General features: G+C 43.0%; 1 protein-coding gene across 4 annotated transcripts in view; it reads left to right on the top strand.

Moving 5' to 3' along the window:
* The window catches only part of TIPARP (TCDD inducible poly(ADP-ribose) polymerase), a 45,986-nt gene extending 25,136 nt beyond the window's left edge, over positions 1-20,850 (top strand). For 3 of the 4 annotated variants that reach the window (XM_027876032.1, XM_027876031.1, XM_027876033.1), the window contains exons 3-6: positions 4,280-4,448; positions 6,496-6,692; positions 18,635-18,910; positions 20,205-20,850. In XM_027876032.1, coding sequence (XP_027731833.1) covers positions 4,280-4,448; positions 6,496-6,692; positions 18,635-18,910; positions 20,205-20,652 — 1,090 coding nt within the window. In that variant the 3' untranslated portion in view covers positions 20,653-20,850. The remainder of the gene's footprint in view (positions 1-4,279; positions 4,449-6,495; positions 6,693-18,634; positions 18,911-20,204) is intronic. The other variant, XM_027876034.1, reaches the window with a different exon arrangement.
* The last annotated feature ends 563 nt before the right edge of the window (positions 20,851-21,413 follow it).

Below are 21,413 nucleotides of genomic sequence, written 5' to 3'. Positions count from 1 at the left end.
CCCCTTCCTGCCTTCCCAGTCTTCTTAGTCCTTATTTCCTGACACACGTTCTTTGACCCAGTGACACAGGCCTCCTGGCCATTCCCCAAACAACATCTTTTGCTGGATCTTCATCTGGTTTGCCTTGGGTGTCCCCTATGGCTCTATCCTGGGCCCTTTCCCCTCCTGTCTCTCTACTATTTCATTTGTGATATCATTAGGACTCATGGGTTCAACTCAGTTATCATCCCTAAGCTGACTGCAGCTTTAACCCTCTGCTAACCTACAATCTTGCACTTCTATCATAACCCTAAATAGGTGCACGACAAACGCCTTTTGATCAATTTAGGTAGTGGCTTGGGAGGGATGGAGGAGGACAATGCTGGTCTTTGGGAGCCCTGTGGAGCCATTTTTCTGTCTCCAATGGAGAAAGTTTACAGCGTTGGCTCCTTTCTAAAACGTGTCCTGTTCAAGGGAGACCTGGTGGTGAGATGAATCTTTAAAAAAGAAAGCTGTAATGTTTTTCAATTATTGGTCTGTCTCTGAAGCTCTAAAACAAGCATATTGAAGATCAGATCAAGGCTAAATCAGCATTTTTACCCATCCATCTCACCATCATTCGATTGTAGTTCACCATGATTTGTCATTGTACCCAAAGGATTGGTGTGTGAGCCACCTAGGAGTAGCTACCAGTGGTCACTAGCATTCTCATGCAAATCAAGATACTGGAAGCATTTCCCTCCCTAAAGTAGTAATTACTTGAATGGTGACCTGAGTAAAACTAACTCTGTAATAGTTTCAGTATGCAGATTTTTTCCCATCCTCTAGCCAGAGCTCCAAGGCTTCAGAATGTGCTTGTCAATTAAACCAATGACTTCAAATACACAGGAAATATAGCCAGGAAAAAGCAGGGACCATGCATATTAACGTATGATGAAATTCTGTTTGACCTCCTTATGGAATTCCTAATTATTTGCTCATAATTTCAAGCAAATCAACTAGAGATTAAGTTTCAAGAGGAAGTGTGTTTCATTTTGGAATCCGGGAGTTTAGGGAGGGTGGGGTTGGTGGGTGATTGTGGAAAAGGCTAAAGGGCTGCCTGATCCAGAGGAAAGGGTGCCCACCCAGGAGTCATAGAACATGGGTGCAAATTCTACCTGTGTGACCTCGGGCACTTTCCCCATCTCCACCTCAGTGTCTTCACCTGTAAAATGAGAGAGTTGGTCTGAGGGCCCTCCCAACTTGAAATCTATGCTCCTATGATGAGGGCACCCAGCGAAACCGTCCAGGCTGGTGCCTGGCCAGATATAGTTGCTAAACTGTATTAGTGTGGCTTCTGATGAGAAATGCCAGCTTTCTGTGGCGGGTATGCACCATTGATCATTCTCCCACTTAGATACACAATGGTCCAGTTTTAGTCATCAGAGCTGTTCCTTTCTGCCTATGAAATGTCTCTGAAGCATTGCCCACCTGCTCATTGATCTGGACCAGTACAAGTAAGCAGAGGAGCCGTGACACCCTAGAGACCCTATTGGATTGGAGTTTGGGAGAACAAAGGGAAGAGAGGACGCCATCAGGACTCTTGGGTTAACGGGCCACTCATTCCATACTCCCGAGTCGCTAAATCAGATCCTACCCTGATGCTTCCTACTTGAATCGTTTGTTCTCTCTGAACCTCAATTTCCTCGTCTGTAAAATGAGGATCTGGGACCAGATGGCCTCTAAGCTCTCCATTTAGAGCTCCTTGTATGAAAGAGGGATTTCATTTTTCCCCTCCCCTCCTCCTTCTCCCAAACTCTCTGTCTGCGTGTGTCTGTGTCTCTCTGTCTCTGTGTCTATCTGTCTGTCTCTGTCTCACTGTTAGCACTAACAGTGAGAGTTTCTGAGTTCACTAACTAGTATTGCAGGCTGTGATTGCCGGTTATATTTGGAGTCCCACGTGATGAAGGAAGAGGGCACACTGCTTTCCAACAGTGAGTGATCTCACTGGGGCAGAGTCCCTTGTGCTCACTCCTCTCCCCCGCCCCCCACCCCCATTTTCAAAATTGCACTTGTCAGATTGTTTTAAAACAGCATCTGTGTACTAGTCATTCATCCAGGCCCTGCTAATTAGTTTAGTGTGGGAGAAAGTTTAGAGCTTGGCCACAGAGTAGTAGGCTGCTGTCCTTTTATAGGCTGCTCAGCACTGTTCCCCGGGCCAGTGGCATGTGGCTTTGAGATGCTTTCCCAGGAGTGCCCATCGGTTTGTGTTGACTCATCTCCATTCTATGAGTGGGATTGTGGCTGATTTACATGCATCTGCAATATGACCAGGCCCAGGGTGTGGGTACACACTGTGCCTTGAACTTGGGAGCACAGCTAGCTGGCTTTTGTGGCGATCAGACCAATGACCCCACGAGCTCTGTCCAGCCAGCCGAGCTTCTGGCCTGATTTGACACACTTCCAAAACCCCTGAATGACAGGCAGGGAGCAACAATCTGTCCAAACACCCGGATTTTCACATACAGCAATATCTCTCCAATAACCAGAAGCAAAGACGTCAGCATGTGTGCTACCAAGGTCCATTTTAAGATTCTCTCTGGCAAATCGAGTTGCTTTTCCAGCATTAACAAAAAATAGATTCCATGATTTCAGATGTCATAGAATTATAGAATATTCATGAGATTTCATGCTGAAAGAGACCATAGCTATATCTTCTAGTCTGTCCTTTTATTGATGAAGAAACTGAGGCCAGAGAGGTTGTAAGGAGTCAGGTGGGTAGTAAGTGGCAGCGCCAGGATTCTGATTGAGCTTGCCCCACCTAGGGTGCCTTCTGTTATGTCCCACTGCCCCGCATGCTACAGCAACAGCCATTATTTAATGATAGTTAACATATGTTTATGTAAAAGGACGTTTCATTTGTTTTCAAAACTTAGAGGATGTTCCATTACAAAAAGAAAGAAAACCCAAATGTTAGTGTTTTCATCAGGCTCCCTTTTATGAATCAGATGTGTGAATTTCCTAATGGCTCTGATTCACATAGTAGCTTCTCTGTGTTGGAGTTCTTCCTTCCTCCTTCCCTCCCTTCCTCCCTCCCTTCCTTCCTTCCTTCTTCCCTTCCTTCCTTCCTTCCCCCTTCCCTCCCTCCCTCCCTTCCTCCCTCCCTTCCTTTGGGGCTTCTGGAGACCTATAAAAGGTTGTTTTGCAGTAACAGTATGGATACCAAAACAATCCCAAATATTCCCATAGCTTAGTCTCCTGATAATGAAATCAGTGTATTTTTTTGTTTGTTTTTTGTTTGTTTTCAGTGTTTTGTCTTCCCCTGATATCACTTTTACCACCCGTGGGATGAAAGAGAACGTTGCTCTTCATTACCATTGGGGCAGAGTCAGTGAGAATTACTTGGCATATGGATATCATGCAGTTCTCCCTCTTGCCCTTCTCTCGGTCATTCATTAAGCAGCTATAGACATTTCCTGGTTTCCCATAGCAAGCAGCAAGAGAGCCAGGTGATTTTTAATGAGTGATATTTATCAGGAACAATGCTAGTGCAGTTATTAAGTGCCAACTATGTACTAGGTACTGTGCTAAGCACATTAAAACATCTTATTTGATCCTCAACTCTGGGAGGGAGGTGCTATTATTATTATGCCCATATGCTCATCATTAGGGGGAAACTGAGGCAAACAGGCTAAGTAACTTGCCCAGGGTCACATAGCTAGGAAGTGTCTGATGCTAGATTTGAACTCAGATCTGTCTGACTCCAGGAACAATGTTCTATTGAACCACTTAGCTCTCTCTATAAAAAAAGTTTATTAGGCAATAATAATAAAAAAAAAAAAACTTAGTCCCTGCTGTCAGCGAGCTTATTTTAGCTTTGGGAAAGTTGCTCAGTGGTTAGAACTCTGGGCCTGGAGACAAGAAGACTTTGAGATAAGTCCTGCCTCAGACGCTTATTATTATTATGTTGTGTGATCCTGGGCAAGTCACTCAACTTCTGTACCTCAGTTTCCTCATTTGTAAAATAAAGGAGTTGATCTAGATGGCTTCTAAGATCCCATTCAGCTTTAAACCTATGATCCTATAGAAAAATGGGAGACTTGGAATTCTCAGCCAACAGAATGAAACAGGTACATACATGGGTGTTATGCTTTGATAATACTATGTTCATAGTATTTGATGAATAGTTTTACTGTCCTCTTCATTCCCCTTACTCTGTAATGAGGAGCCTTCCTGCATACCTCAGTGGGTTTTAACTTGATCAAAGGCTGAAATGTAATTTTGGGAATGCACTGAATTTTGGTTCCCTTGCTCTTTTTAGGGGACATGAGTTTTGGGCGGATTTGAATGCAATGAGTGTGTATGAGACAACTGAATTTGACCAAATTCGAAGACTATCCACGCCTTCTTCTTTCAATGTCAATTCCAACTACCACACAGTCTGGAAGTATTTCTGCAGAGATCACTTTGGCTGGCGAGAATACCCAGAGGTACTGATTGTTATCATAAGAATAGCATTTTAATCCCCTCCTTTCTCTCTGTGCCACTCATGTCTCAACCTTGTAATGACCAGGCACTGTTTTCAATCATAGCTGGGGAGGCAGTATGGTATAATGGAAAGAGTGCTGACTTGTGAATCAGAAGGCCTGGATTCAAGTCCTATCTCTGAAGCCTCTTCTCTGTGTGACATGAAATGTCATTTAACCTACTTGGTCCTTTGTTTCCTCATCTGTTAAATGAATGAGGTTTGACTCAGTGGCCCACAAGGTCCTTTCTAAATCCAAGCCCTATCTGGCTATATATCCATGCTAATTAAAAAGAGCAAAAAACAAGCAAACAAACAAATACTGACTCACCGGATGAAAAACTTACCCTCCTCAATGGTTTGTTTTTTTTTTTTTTTTTCCATAATTCTGGGAGGGTTTTCTTCTTATTTTTCCCATCATCAGAAATATAACCTAATTTTTTGACAAAAACCAAATGCTAGCCTCAGAAACTTGTCAAAGCCAGGGGGGAATTGAGCTAAATTATATATAGCAGGGATGGTAGGAGTAGTTGGTATATCTACATGGGTATGTGTTTGAATTTACAAGTGAAGTCCAAAAGATAAATGCTGCCTCCGTTTGGAGCAGTTTTCAATCCAAAGTGTGTGTATTGGAGTGTCTCAAGGCTACACCTGGCCCATGGGAGGGGAGGGCATGTGATGTTGTTAGCTTGTCAAGAGATGAGGAGAGAACAGTCACACTCTGTCCCCAGGAAGATGTACTTGCAAATGTTTATTGAGTTGTGGTCAGGCCAATCAATCATTCCTGTTTCATACTCTGGTCTCTCTGCAAATGCATCCTTAGTCCAAGGTACTGAGGACAGCTCATTAATCACAAAGCAAATAAAAGAAAGGTTGCTGCTCTAGTCTTCTTTTTTGGTGAAGAATGTCAAGTCACATCAAAAAGCCTTGAAATTGACTTCAGAGGATTAATTTCATGTCCAAAGGATTTGGCCTTTCTCTTTGATTTAAATTTATTTTTTACCTGTGCACACATGCATGCTCGTGCGTGCACACACACACGAGCTCTTTTTGCTCTTTTTCAGAGGAAAAACTGGGATATCTGTTTTAGATTCCCTTCTTCTTTAAAAAGGAATAAAGAGAGAAAACGGTGTGTATTAGTCACTGGACAGTGTCGTGAGATGAAATAATTGATTGTATTTTAGCAGCTATCTAGTATGCAGAGAAGGTGACTGTAAAATGTATTCTTCAAATAATTGGTCTGGCCTTTTACTTTTTCCTTTGGCAGGCTTCTTGGACTGGTGACTGGATTGATTTATTTGAACTTTGCACAATTCCATCTTTAATTCCTCTTATGGAAATTCCCCCAAGAAGCACACACAAAAAGAGATACAAGCAGATAGTCACAGCTTCAGAGTAGAATGGAGTTAGTTACCCGTGGGTCTCAGTCCTAGCAGAATATTCCTGAGCTTCTTTAGCTTGTATTAACATCTAAGATGGTATTGTCATGTGAGAGAAGCCATATGCCACATTGAACAGAGGAAACTAGGCACTCGTCTATGCCTGCTTTACACAGAGTAAAACTTGACATTGCCCTTTTTTGACAAAGATAGTATGGATGAGTTGCAATCTGCATTATTGGAGGGGATATCCCCATTATGGAGATGCCAAGTCCATTAGAGTAGTTGGAGTAGAGGCAGTGTGGTAGGGTAGAAATTGTGATAGATTTGGAGTCAAATGCCTGGCTCCGAATCCTGTCTCTGCCACTTGCTAGCTGTGTGGTGGTGGGAAAGTTGATCTCTCTGGGTCTCTCTTCCCTCACCTGTCAAATGGGTGGGTTGGGTGAATGGGTTCTGAAGTTCCTTCCAGCACTAAATCTGCAGACCTGTATTCCTCTCTGTGTCTAGAGGCTGTGACATTGGCAGCATTGCTGGCATTGAACGGAAGCTGGGGAAGTTGGTGTTTGCTTGGCTTCGTTTTGACTGTTTATTAATTTGCTTTCCTCTGGTCCATTTTGTTTTCTAATTGAACAGTCTATTGTTCAACAGTCTGTTATTCGACTGATAGAAGAGACCAGCTTCCGGGGCCTGCGGGAGGTCCGATTCTCGATGCTGCATCACCAGTACGTTCTGAACATCAAGGATAACTACCAGCAAAACTTTTTCTCTCGAAGGATAATGAAAAAGAGACCCCTCTTGCGGTCCTGTCTGGTGCTGATGCCTTATCTCCAGTAAGTAGACACTCACTCCTCTTTGTGTTCTCAGCTGCATGCAGGAACTGACCCTTACATTGCTTTGGCTGCCTTTGAATGCTAGCTAGGAAACAGCCTTCAGTGTGAAAGAAACTCATCTGTCCGATGGAGTGTTGAAGCCAGTAGTTGGCATTGTTCAGGTACATTAGGGCTTTCTGGGCACTTGCTATATTTTTATAATAGTGTTTATATATGATTTTAAGATTTCCAAAATGCTAAACCTGTTTTGATCACCACCACCAAGAAGGAACTTTATCGTTTACAAAGCAAGCACTTTACACTGACTTTCTCTTTGAGCCTCACACTGGGAGTCCTATAAGACAGGTGCCAGTGGTATCTGGTTTATTGGATCTATGATCTCACTCAAGTAGGAAATTTTCTTCCAAGACAGGTCAGTAATTGCTCTGTGACTGATATGCTGAGATAATTGCTTAGGGCCACTGAGAGGTTATGCGATTTATTCAGTGTCATGCAACAAAGATTCAGTGTGTCAGAAGTTGAACTTGAACTCACGTCTTCCTGCCTCCAAAAGTAGCTGTCTATTCTCTATACCACATTGCTTTTTTCCATTTCATAGGTGAGGAAATTGAGCTTCAGAGACGGAAAGTGACTTGGCTACTATGATTCAAATAGTAAGGGTTGGAAGGAAGGAAAGCTTAATCCCAGATCATTCCTGATTCCAAGTCCAGTGCTATTTCATAAAAACAAAACAAAACAACACTTATGTGTTATGTCACTTTGATGTTCAAATGTATCCCTTCCCCTCACTTACCTAGCAAGCTAACCCTTGTAACAAAGACTTTAAGAAGGAAAGAAAGAAAAAGAAACCAGAGGAGCTAACCAAGTCATGGAGTGAGTCTGACAGTATATGCACTATGCATTAAGTCAGTGAACAATAAGAATTTATTAAGTGCCTATTATGTCCCCCTTCCTTAATCTCTGTAAACAGAAAAAGGTGAATTTTTTCAACTCTTCTCTTGGACCAAGTTTGGTCATTAAAATTATACAACTCTGCTGTCTTTTTATCTCTCTATTATTTTGGATTGGAGTACCTGAGTTCGATATATTTGGGATTAGCAGTAATTGCCATAGTTTTCTGGGTAAACATATTTCAAAGGGCTTCTGTAAGCACTGATGCAGTGGGAAAAGTATGAATAGCAAGGCAGTACTGGATAGAGGGCTGAACCTGAAATTAGGAAAACCTGAGTTCAGATCCTACTTCAGATACTTACTACCTCGGTGACCCCAGACAACTCACTTAACCTCTGTTTGCCTCAGTTTCCTCATCTATAATAAAATAGGGATAATAATAGCACCTCCTTTCCCGGGTTATTGGGAAAATCAAATGAGATAATTTTTGTAAAGTGCTTTGGAAACCTTACAAGCTATTATTATTAAGGTGCCAGCCCTAAATCGGATTCTTTTTTGGGGCTAGGCAGTGGGGTTAAGTGACTTGCCCAGGGTCACACAGCTGTAAATGTCAAGTGTCTGAGGTTGGATTTGAACTGAGGGCCTTTTGACTCCAAGGCCGGAGCTCTGTCCACTGTGCCACCTAGCTGCCCCTATATCTGATACTGTGATAAACAAACAGCAGCTTGCCTTCCCCCAAAAGTGGAATGAAGCTGTATCTAGGTGTCTCGGTTGCCTTCACATATTGATGAACACCTGCCTTTCTCTGAGAATAGCACAGGCATTCATGTTACCGATTCATGGCCAATTTATTTGTCTTTTTCTTTTTCTTTTTTTTTTCTTTTTTTTTTTTTTTGGCAGGACCCTTTCACTTGAAAGGACTATCAGTCCCCAGTGAGTTGTAGCTGCAAGGAGTTAGCACCATCTAGGCTAGGGTAAACCCTGAAGAGGAGGGGAAAGCTCTGGCCAGGAAGTCCTGGGAGTGAGAATGATAGGAGTAAGATGAATGATGAAACTCTGGGTCCTTTTTTATTGATGCCTTTTATATCTACATAAATCATTTCCAGTTAGACCGCTCCTTCCCACCCCCAGTAAACCTCCGTCATCGAATAAAGAAAAAAATCCCAAACCAGCTGATGAGTCTCCGGCTGGCTGCATTTGTGACACCCACATTCCACACACTTGGTCTGCCATCTCGCTAACACAGCATACTGTATTCTTAGGAATTCCCCTGGATCTCTCCTTTCGCAGGCTAATAGTGCCAAGTAAGCCCCTTCTGAATACATTGATTATAGTCATCTAGCCCTTCACTTTTCCCCACCCAGCTCCTCCCCTCCATCTCTGGTCAAGCGAGGGAGGGGTCAGAGCTACAAAGGATCCCAAGATCATCAGACCACAGGATCACACATCCACAGCAAAGATGGATCTTAGGGGGCTGCCTAGTCTAAGTCCTTCATTTTACAGATGAGGAAACTGAGGCAAAGAGAATTAAACAGCAGAGCTGCGATCTGAATTCAGTTCCTTTGTCTCCAAATTCAAATTTATTATGCCATCTAAGCTGAGACTGAGAGAGAAGTGCCTTACCCAAGGTCACAGAAGTAAGTGCCAGAACCAGGATATAATCCCAGGCCTTCTGCCTCTAACACCCAATGCTCTTTCCACTTCACTATTTAGTCTTCTCACGGAACTGCTAGTCAGTGTGATGCCCTGGCTTTATCATTCACTGCTGCTCCTGCCAGAATTAGTATTTCTTGGGAATTCATGCCACACTCCAGCCTGATGCATGGTACCGTGTGGGAAGAGGGGAGAGGTGAGCCTCGCTTTGAAAGTGCTGATCTGGCCCTGGCTGTCTGACTTTGAGCAGAGGGGTAGAGAGCTAAAGTATTTGGAGGTTCCTTTTTGGAGAGAGTTGGCAAGGCAATTTTTGAAGTGAAGACATTGACTTGGGGGAATTCCTTCCTCCCTCCCTCCTTCCCTCTTTTTCTCCCTCCCTTCTTTTTTTGCCCTCCTTCCTTCCCTCCTTCCATTACCTCCTTCCTTCTTTCCTTCCATTCCTTCCTTCTTTCTTCCTTCCTTCCCTCCCTTCCCCCTTCCCTCCTTCCATTACCTCCTTCTTTCTTTCCTTCTCTTCCTTCTCTCCCTTCCTTCCTCCTTTCCTTCCTTTCCTTTTTGGTTTTGTTTCATTTTCTAATTTTTCTTTTCCTTCTAGCCTAGCCCCACTCTCGTGAAGTCTACCAATCACAGCTACAGTACATTAACAATACCAAACCTGAGCTTTGAGACACGAACATTATTTTTTAAGAAACACTTTGTGTCCAGGAATCCTGGGGGATGAAACGTTCTTTGCATCGTTACAGCTTGGGGTGAATGTATGTCTTCATCAAAGGCCAAGTGAGGAAAGTGCTACATTGTAGCCTTTTTTTGATTAGAACTAATAAAAATGCCATTTCTGTGATTTTGTCAGCACAGCTGGAGATGTTATTGTCAGAGTCCAGTAGTTAGGAACATATTGTCCTCCTAGTAAGAGAGTGGAAGTCATTAGTGTAACTGGCAGCTTGGCGTGCTGGGCCAATCCAATGCGATTTAGCTCCTGGGAGCAGACGAGAATGCTCATTGACTCACTGCATTGGAGGGTGCTTTGGGATGGCAGGGTGAAAGTGAATTTGTTCAGAACCTTGATATAAATGATGATGGCGCCCTCCTTTTGTTTTTCTTTTAAACAGACTTGTTTTGGAAAACCACAGACTGTTAAAAAAATTGTGGGAGCAGCAGGAGAATTATTGCCCCACAAATGTAGCCTGTTTCTAAATCTAGCCTCAGTAAGCAGGGGAATGGCCCCCTGTGCTCCTCACCCTCCCCATTCCCTTTTAGAAATCTCAGGACCCTTACTTGACTTGTCCTGCCAGGAATAATGGTCTGGGGGCCAGTATGAAAGCCCAGGCCTTCAGAGCCAGGCACCTTCCTGCCTCTTCAGTCTCGACTTGACTCCCCTCACGGGCTCCTTTAATCCAGCTGCTCTGCCCTACTGGCTCCACCTCATCCATGACGCTGCATCTCCTGAATTACCCATCCCCCAGGCCTCACACACTCTTCCTCCCCTCTGCGTCTTCCTTCCCTGGCTTCCTTCAAGACTCCCCTCCAACCCACCTTTCACAGAAGTCCTTTCCTCTTCCCCACTGCTACCGAGGTTATCACCCATTTCACTTATTTAAGTGGTGTCAAATTCAAATAGAAATGCATCATAAGCCAGTCATAAGGCTCTGTAAGCGCCACATTGACTTAGAAAATCACCCAAGAAGATAATGTCTGTTTTATTGTATTTTGATTTATTTTGTTAAATATTTCCCGATTGTCAAATAAGATAATATTTGTAAAGTGCTTAGCACATGCCTGACACATAGTAAACTCTGTGTAAATGCTTACTTTCTTCCCTAACTAAATTTGAACGTGGTTCAGGCTGCACTTAGGAGTTTAGCCGGAGGCTACAGCTCCCCAGAACCTATGTTTGCCCTCTTCTGTATATATCATATGTACATGGGTCTTGGTGTGTTCTCTCCCCCGATGAATATGCTGTCTCTTTGCTTGTTTGTTTGTTTTTGAATTCGTGCTGCTTGGCCCATAGTAAGCACTTAATAAATGCATGCTAACTGATTTTTGACTGTGGTCTGACTTGCTTTGCACTCACTAGCTGAGCCCATCATCCACCCAAGCCCCGGGTGCAAGGAAGGGGTCCCAGGTCAGCAGCACTGGATGCGGACCATGTCTCAAGGTTGGCCTTACTCCCTAATGCCCATGGAGCCTGAGCTGCTTGCTAACTTCAAATGCACAAATACCTTTTCTGACTCCCCATTTTCACCCATCAAACGAGCAAACTCACGAGCTGGCCTTCAGGGCTGTCAATGATTTGGATACAGCCTACCTTTCTTTTTTTGCCCTCCCTCCTTCCTTCCCTCCTTCCATTACCTCCTTCCTTCTTTCCTTCCATTCCTTCTTTCCTCCTTCCTTCTCTCCCTTCCCCTTTCCCTCCTTCCATTACCTCCTTCTTTCTTTCCTTCTCTTTCTTCCTTCTCTCCCTCCTTCTCTCCCTTCCTTCCTCTTTTCCTTCCTTTCCTTTTTGGTTTTCTTTCATTTTATCTCAGACAATTCTTACTCAGTGTTCTCCAAATGGAAGGCACACTGGATTATTCACTCCCTACACCCTAACCTAGTCCTAAATTTCCTACCTCTCGCACTTTTGCTCGTGAATTTTGTTCTCTAGCTTCCCAACTTAGACTACGATTATCATAAGCAGGTCAAATACTTGAAGCCAGCCTGCTGGAATCCTCCCAGCTGAAAGGGATTTACCCTTTATCGGATTTAGCATGCTGTTCTCTTATGTGCTTGTCACGCTTTAACTGTATTCTGTGCATTTGCAGAAGCGTCTTCTCCTTGTGGGCAGAGATCCTGCTTTATGTAGCTTTGAATTGTGTCCTATTGTCCTGTTTACATTCCATTGTGGAAGTGATTTGTTTTCTGCAAAGGTATTCTAGTGGATTTTTAGATTGTAAGCTCCTTGAAGACCAGAATTGTCTTTTGCCTCTTTCTGTTATCTCCAGCGCTTAATTCCATGCTTGGCACATAGCAAGTACTTAAACAATGTTTATTGACTGATTGATTGGAGTACGAACACTAGCAGATCCTGGAGAGCTAGACAAACTCCAAGTGGGCACCTGGAAACAGATAATGTGTTTGCTGTCAGAATACCAGCTTAGCTAAGGTAACTAGGGAAGCCCGTCACCTGGTTGGCCACACGGCGGTGAAAGTTTCTGCCAAAACTGTAGGTAGAGAGAATTCTAGATTCTGAGCAACCCTTTCATTGCCTTGCCCAAGGTCACACGGGTAGTCAGTGACAGAGCTGGAATTCAGACCCAAACTCTCTGACACCATATCCCGTATGGTTTCTATTGGACCATGCTGATTGCAATCTGTGCTGATGAAGACAGTATGAAATCAGGGCTCCTGGGGAGCTTGTGTCTAAGGAGTACTCTGCACTCAGCAGGTCATCAGCACGTACTTGGAGGAATGGATGGCTAAAGATAGCTTAGGAGGGCAAAGCTTTCACCCAGATCACTGAGAACCGTTTGCATGTTCCCTTGCAGCACACTGATGTATCTTAGTATTGATATTGCAGGAGACAGATGTATCAGGCATGAGCTCCATCCTCTCGTTTGAGCTGAGAGGTTTGTTATTTAAAGTCTGGCTTATTCTCATTCCACAATTCTCAGATAATAGCTATGGTTAAACTGAACAAGTTCAGATTTTGGCAATATTAATTTAAATAGGATTGAGGCAATTTCTGATTGTTCCAGAAAAAAAAAATGTTTTCTTAAATAAATTGGACACTCCCAAGAAATCTTGTTTATATGGTTCATTAGTTTAGAAGATTATTTTTCACAGGAAGTGCAAAGATGAACTCAATAATTGGTGGCATTTACATAGCAATTTACAAACATCTCATTTGACCTTCCTAACAGTCTCTGTGGGAGGTATCATAGGCATTACTATCCTAACTTTATAGCAAGGCAGTGTGCATTAAGGGTTGGCCTTGGAGTGAAGTTTTGTCTCTGAGTATCCTTGCTGGGCAAGTCACTTAACCCCTCATTGCGTCTAGACAGCTCTGGAAGGCTATACATTTTAAACATGATTCTGGTCTGTATCCATGGAGGGAGTATTTATAGCAGGAGTTCCTTACACTGATACTGTCACAAGTCACGCCTTAAAAAAAAAAATCTTACAGCTGAGACCCAGGAAGGTTTCTATGATTTGCTCATGGTTACATAGCTGGTGTCAGAGGTGGGATGGGAAAACAGATTTCTTCTGGGACCAACAGAGCCAACGTTCCTTCCATTCCACTTTCCAGTAGTGCCTCTCTCAGTTGGATAGAGGGAAGCAGCTAGCAGCTCAGCAGTCAGTGCTATGTGACTCAGTGTTCATCATGTGAAACCAGGATCTGGCCTTACTAGGATAAGCTCTATAGGCAGTGACTACAGATCGTCTGGAAAATGAATGACCCTTATACTATATGCAGGAATATGACAGACATTTATTAAGACTGGCATGCTTAGAGAATTGTGCTGAATTCTGGCAAGTGACATGCAACACACAGCCCCTGTTCTCAGGAAGCTTAGAATTTAGGATAACCAGATTCATACCATTGTGATACCTACAAACCCTGAACTCCCAGCCAGGAGAACATAAGCGGCCCCTTGCACTGTGCTTAGAACAGAACAGGTGTCTAATAAATGTTTTGGGTTAAATGAATGAATCAATAAGTAAGCATTCCCTGAACAAGTACTGTAGGCCAGTAAATACTGGGAATACAGAGAAAAAGCAAAAATAGTTACTTCTCAAGGAGTTTACATTTGAATGAATGAATGAGTGAGTGAGTGAATATGGCAAACATCTTTTACTTCAGATCTTCAACATCCCAACAACTGAGAACATGGCCATCATACAGGCCTGACGTTCTCTTGAGTGAGAAGTGCTCTTTTTGGGAATACTAGTGAGAAGAAATCCTGACTTACTGTCATCATCCACCTTCTCAGGAAACTGTAGTTCTGCTGCCTCATGCATTAGCCATGAGCGTCTAGGCATTTGTAGGGGGAGAGGGGTGGCTCGCAAAGCGAAAATGACTTCCAGCAGAATCTGGATGGGATAAGACATGTTTACGGGTGTCCCTCCTTAAGCCTGTGTGAATATTAAAACAAGCAGAGTATGTGTATTGTAGGAAATTGGTAGGCAAAGCGAGAGGAAGGCAGTGAAGGAGACTGGTGTGTCCTTGGTTCCGAGTCTTCATGCCTAAAATTACGAGACCATGGCCCATGTCTGGTGGGTGCACTTGAAGGAGATGTGATATTTCTCCCTTACCCCAAAGACTGAGTGGACTGAGAAACTATGTGAACCTTCTGGGGAGCCCCAGAGCTGAACGGTACCAAGGAAACCAGTGGGTGGGGACTGCTCAGCACTTTAAATGAGATATTGTATGTGAAACAAAGCTGTAAAAACCATGTCAGGTTTTATATAAATGGTCAGTTATTATTATTATTATTATTATTACTAATGATAGCTACTGTTCTGAAATGATTCATATTAAGCACGTCATTTTAAAAACCAGACAAGGTTGTAGCAAAAAGGAAGCCAGCGCAGAAATTCTGCTTGTCTCCTGGAATCTTGTCCTCACAGCTACTTTTTCTTTCTTTCCTACCATGGGGGTTATCTTGAGGCTTTATTTCTTCTTGTCACTGCTGCTATCAGATTTTATTACAGAGCTGTTGGTCTTTATGACCACTTAGTTATTACATTTTGGACTAGACCTGTGATTTCAACTTCGAGGACTTCCAGGCATGGAATAGAAACTCCCTTTGCTTCTTCTAATCACCAACTTCTCTAGAGCTTCCTCAGTCACTTACAGGCTGGGTGACTTGCCCTCATTCAGATAACTAGATGTTGCCTGAACTTGGGTCTTTCCTGACTCCAAAGCTGGCCCTCTAGCCACTAAGTCACCGTGCTTCTTATGACTACATGTTGTCATAACTGTCATGATTGTTTCGCATTCCTACAGTACTTGGTTTACAAAAAGTTTTCCTCATGTGAAGCATTTAATTCAGTTATTGTTATCCCCATTTTAGAGATAGGGAAACTAAGTCTTAGAGATATCAAGTGTCTTAACCAAGGTCAAAGAAATAGTAAGTAGCAAATCAAGGACCATCAGGGAAGAAAGTACCTAGTTGGCCTTGGTGAATTCAGATCTCCTGGCATCTGCAGTGGATACGATTGGTTGAATCACTTCAGTGATTGTCAAAAGGTGGTGGGAAATGGGAGAGGCACTCAAGACTGATGAAAAACAAAGATCTCTGGTTAAAAAACAACAAAAAGAGAAAATAGAGACTGCAAACTATGGCCTAGTGAGCTTGACTTTAATTTCTAGAAAAATTCTAGGTCAGATCATTAAAGAGATGGTCAGTGATCAGCCAGAAACGAGTCGTGACCCATGGCTCACATTGACAAAGGGCCAGCTAGTTTTCTTCAAGAACACATCGTGTTTGACTAACTTGTTTTCATTTTCAGTGACAAAGTTACTAAACTGGTAGATGATAGGTATCACATAGATAGGATTTACCAAGATTTGGACAAAGCGTTTGATAAAAGATCTCGTGTTATTGTGGGAAGGATGGTGAGGTGGAGTCTAGGCTCTTTTTCAGTAATAGTAAGAGCTAGCATTTTTATACATACATACTTATACATATATATGTATAATTTATGAGATAACACAATCCTTATTGTGCCCATTTAACAGCCAGGCAAACTGAGGCAGATAGCAATTAAGTGATTTGTCCAAGTTCACATAACTAAGAAGTATCTGAGACTGGATTTGAACTCTTCTTCCTGACTGTGGGTCCAATACTCCATCCACTGTGCCACCTGGCTGCCTCAGTTAAATGGATTTGCAGTTGGTTGAAAGTTCAAATTCATTAAGGATCTAGATTAAGGATCTCAAAAGCTTGCTAGGCTAAAGCACTGGGCTGAATCAGATAAGATGCAATTCAATAGGGATAAATGTGAGGCTGTAAAGTCCTTTTGCTGTTAACATTCCGTGAATCTGGGAAGCATTCATGGATTCTGTGACTCCATACAAATAACCCATGGGCTGCCCCCTGTCCCTGGCTCTGGAGACTCAGCTCCCTCTGTAGCACTCATGCCCTCAGAGTTAGGTGTTCACAGGCTTCTTTGTAAGTAAGCATTCTTCAGGTCTTTACTTTAGCGGGAGAGGGGAGAGGTTGGCTATGGTTTCAACTAGCTGTAGGCGTCTGGGAAAAAAAGAGACTGCCTTCTGTTTGTTTGCTGTATCCCACAACACTGAGGAAGATGACCTAATGTCCTTGTGCCTCTGGGATGACTGTGTCTGATTTTATTGAGTAAAGGTCTTTAGGTTTGGGTGCATTTCCCAAGCCTCCCACTCATGAAGATTCATGTCTGGGGTGGCCTGGTCTGAAAGGCTGAGCAGTGGTTTCATGCCAGGTCACCCCCTGGGGAGTAGGTGCCTGCCCATACACAGCTGCCCCACCTGCATCACATCATTTCATTAGGATGAAAATACCCTAAGCATGGGAGGGCCAAGCCTGCCTGCCCACCTGCTGCCTGCCTGTGTGGGTCCTCGTGACTGTTTCCTGTTGAGCAGTGATACTTGTCTGGCCCCGGAACCGGGGCCAGGTGTGGGCATTCGCTGTCTCACTCCCTTTCCTTCCCCCTCTTTCTTCCCCTTTTATGAAAATGGTTAAGAAGGTTGATTACATGTAAGCTCTTAATCAGGTGAAAATCAGCCGCTGCTCCAGGTTGCTGCTGCTGTTTCGGCTGGAAGTCCTTGAGAGTAACTGACGTGAATTGAAAGGGGCACAGATCCAGGCTCCTTTCTCTGTACAGCAGGCACTCCCGATCTTTTTGGTGGGGTGTCCTGCACCCATTGGCAGTCTGGTAAAGCTCGTGGACCCCTTCTCAGCATGATGTTTTTAAATGCATAAAATATATAGGATTTCAAAGGAAATCAATTATATTGAAATAGTTATCAAAATATTTTAAAAATATTAAAAGCTCCTGGACCCCAGGTTAAGCTGCCCTCCTTAGAGAATGCAGCAATCAGGCTGCCTTCAATTTACCCATCACCTTTCCCTCCTCTTTTTGTTTTCTTTTTATTGATGTTTTATGAAACCTTTTCGCCTTTTTGTTTTTTAAACAGCACCACCATTCTGGCATAACCCTGATCTCTTCCCCTACAACTCAATTCACCTTCCTTTGTCACAAAGAAAATAGTTAACTAAAACCAAGCAATCGCCTCTGACAGCACAAGCAACATTTTGTACCCACAGATGTTCTCTCCTCCAAGGAGAAAAGTTTTGAAGGTTACTTAGTGCCCCACCCCCACTCCCATTTGCCCCTCTATTCTAATAAAAAAAAAATCAGTTGATGGTTTGTTTGGAGAGATTTGAAGTTGTTTTCTTGTCATTTACCAAAAAGGCATGATTTAACACTCCAGAATGGGTAACTTTGTAATGGCATGTAAAATCCAAAATCTTTTAAAGGTCAGACAGCCTTGTCTGTGCTTGCTCATAGCTGAAATGAGTTGGGGTGCTGGCTGGGGAGGTATTTTATAACAATGACTGGAAAAGAAGATGTGTAAGCCTGATGTTTAAAATGTCGTGCTGTCTCACCCGGGGTGCTGCTTCCCCCCAGATGGCACTTAATCAATTGTTTACTGACGTGTGTATTTGCTCAGGGGAAAAGGCACTAGGTATCCTTGGGCTGACAAGGATGTTCAGATGGCATGGTGTGTGGGCTCTAGAGTCACATACCCTTGTCAACTTTAGGTGCCTTGTGCATATTTTAAATAAAGTAACAGATAAAAACAATTTAACTCCCCCCATTCCTGCCTCCATTGATGATTGTTTTAGAGGAAACCAAATAAGCCTAGGGCAGCATTGCTGAGATGAGCTTCTCTGAATGTACAAGCCTAAGATACACATGATGACCCCGCAGGGAAGATGTTTCTGACTTACAGTCTACTGAATGCCTTGTAGCAAGCTGCTCCTGCCTTCCTTCAGAGGATCTGCAGTCTAAACTTGCAGGGACCATTCAATCCAATCCCCTCTGTTTTATAGATGAAGAGGCTGAAGGCCAGGGAGGAGATGGGACTGACACACAGTAATCATCCACAGACAGGAGACCAAGAAAATTCTAATCATTGCTTTGGCTTACAGACAGCATTGGCTACATTCCCCCTCCTTACCTGGCATTGTTATGCTTTTTTTTTTGAAAGAAGCATCCACACTTTGCAAATTCTAACCCGGCACATCATTACCAAGCTATAAACAAGACCTTTACCCTTTGGTAAAGCGTTAAGTTGTGACTGTCCAATTAGAGCTCAAACCTTGTTTATTTCAAAGTGTTGTAAACACGGACTTTCTTTTCTCCCAAATCAGGACCCTTGGTGGTATGCCCCCATTGCCTCATCCTGCAGCGGAAACAGCCTCATCCCAGGTCTTCTGTCCATCCGTAGTTACCTCGGCAAACTTTTATCCTGAGACCTGGATTGCTATGGATCCATCTCAGGACTTTATCCAAGTGCCTGTTTCCAAGGAGGACAAAAGCTATCGAACCATCTATAATCTCTTTCATAAGACTGTGCCTGAGATTAAATATAGAATCTTGAAAATCCTGAGAGTGCAGAACCAGTTTCTTTGGGAAAAGTATAAAAGGTGAGTCAAAGCCCTGCCACTTCCTGGGGGTGGGGGGCACAGTGTGAAACAGGAAAAGGGAGGGGTTAATTGAAGAAGGACAAATAAAGTGTAAACAACTCAGGAAAGTCTGTTTTTTCACTTAAGTTCATAATTGAGGGCTTGATAGCAAGATCCAAGGTAAGAATATAATGCAAGTTGAGTGTTGAGAAAAGTCAGAAACTAAAGAAGCAAAGAGTTTGAATGGGATAAATAAGGGAAGCCTTCCTGCAGGAGGCGAGATTTGAGCAGGATTCGGAAGGAGGAGAGCTAGAGGTTAGTAGAGAGGAAGGAGGGAAAGGATGGTTTCCCTTTTCCACGTGTGAGATAAAGCTCCATAGAGAATGAGAAAATCTCCTAAGATCTTACGTTTGGAGCCAGAGCCCAAACCAACCCCCTCATCTCACAGATGAGGAAACTGGGGCTCAGAAAGGTGATAGGGTCACAGAGGAACCTCTGTAGCCATCCAATTAAAGGTACTCATTTTACAGATGGGAAAACTGAGGCCTGATGAGGTTTAAGTGGTTAGCCTAAGATCACCTACATAGAGTGGAAGAGTCTGGATTTGAATCCAGGTCCTTTGATTTCAAATTCAACACTCTTTACACTATACCATGCTGTCTCCCATAGCCTGTGCCAGCTTAGATATGGCAATAGGCTTGATTCAAAATAAATGTTTATTAAGTGCCTACTGTGTGTAAGGCACCACACTGGGAGTTAGAGTTAAAGAAGACCAAAACATCACTTTAATGAAGTATATCACAGAGAGCCCGAGGAAGAGGTGTCAGCACTCAGCCAGGGGATAGGGGAAAAATTCGCCCACAACAATATAGTCTTAGCCAGATTAAAATGTAATTGGGAAATATTACCAAAAAAAATTAAAATACAATAAAAACAGAGATAATGTCAATATGTGATTTTCTAAGTCAATATGCAGCCAACTGGAATCCTTATGTATAGTGTGTTGGCCCCATTTCTTTTTGGCTTTGACAGCACTGCCCTAGGGAATTGTAGATTCTCCTGTGACTCAAAGATGGTCCTTCTAGTTCATTTAAGGCCAATACAGTTCCTTTCAGTCAGACTATAATAGACATCTCAGAATCTCCCCCTTAAACCACTGGCTCCTTGTCATTCCTTACTTTTAAATGGGTTACTACTTCTCTTAATTCCTCTAATGAAGTAAAGAAATGTAAAGATAAAATCCTTTACCAGATCTCGCCCATTAAAAGCTGTTCTTTATTCCTTCTTCCAATTCCCTCATCCCTGTTTGCACCAGGAAAAAGGAGTACATGTCTAAGAAAGCCAATGACATTAGCAGGATAATGAATGAGCGGCACCTCTTCCATGGGACATCCCAAGACGTGGTGGATGGTATCTGTAAGCACAACTTTGACCCACGCGTGTGCGGCAAACACGCTACGATGTTTGGACAAGGCAGTTATTTTGCAAGGAAGGCCAGCTATTCCCACAGCTTCTCTAAGAGGTCCCCCAAAGGGGTCCATTTTATGTTTCTGGCAAAAGTGCTAACTGGAAGATACACAGTAGGCAACCACAATATGAGAAGACCACCTCCAGTGAATCCAGACAGCATAACCAGTGACCTGTATGACTCCTGCGTGGATAATTACTTTGAGCCTCAGATTTTTGTCATTTTTAATGATGATCAGAGCTACCCGTATTTTGTTATCCAGTATGAAGAAGTCAGTAACACCGTCACTATTTGAAAATCTTTGATTCTGCTAAATTATTTGAAATAAGTCCTGTCCAGCATTTGTAGCCAGTTTTGGGGGTGGGAGGGGAAGCAATCGGGGAAGGGAGTGCTAAACAGAAGGCATTGCCCAGAGCTTTGTTGTTTACTGTTTTTCCTTTTTGCCTATTTCCTTGTTGTCTTTTTTCCTTCTTTCTTTTTCTTCTCTTTCCCTTTCTTTCCCTTTCCTTTCTCTGTAATATCCCCTTATATCTTATCCTTCTTTTTCCTTTCTTTCCTTTTCCGTCTTCCTTTTTTGTTGCCTGTTTTTCCTCATTTTCCCCCCAGAGCTTTAAAAAAAAATGACTGGGAATTGAGATCATTTTTAAGAAACCTCAGAAACACACATACCACAAGGCTAAAAAATAACCAACTACAGGCTGGTGGATTATTTGCTAGCTGTTCTCCATGTACTCTGGTTGGAAAGTACGGTTGATTATATTGTCCTGTTATACCTGTGTGTAGAAAGTCATGACATCAACTTTGGTGTTTTGAAAATGGAGCACTGATCATACCAACTGAAGTATGGAAATAGTGGCTTAGGCCAGAGAAAGGTTAAATAAGGGACATGATGAAGTCAAGCCTGCAGAAAAGAAAGAAGAATATGGACCACTGACTTCAGGTCCTATGGCCTCAGCTGCTTTAGCACAGGTGAGAGGAACAAGCTAGCAAAAAATCAATAGATTGTAAGCTCCTTGAGGGCAAGGACTGTCTTTTGCCTCTTTTGGTATCCCCAGC

Source organism: Vombatus ursinus, unplaced genomic scaffold (assembly GCF_900497805.2).
Source record: "Vombatus ursinus unplaced genomic scaffold, bare-nosed wombat genome assembly UNPS02014810.1, whole genome shotgun sequence".
In the NCBI taxonomy this organism is placed as follows: domain Eukaryota; kingdom Metazoa; phylum Chordata; class Mammalia; order Diprotodontia; family Vombatidae; genus Vombatus; species Vombatus ursinus.
Note: the sequence above shows the minus strand (reverse complement) of the source record. Positions and strands in the feature narration are given on the sequence as shown.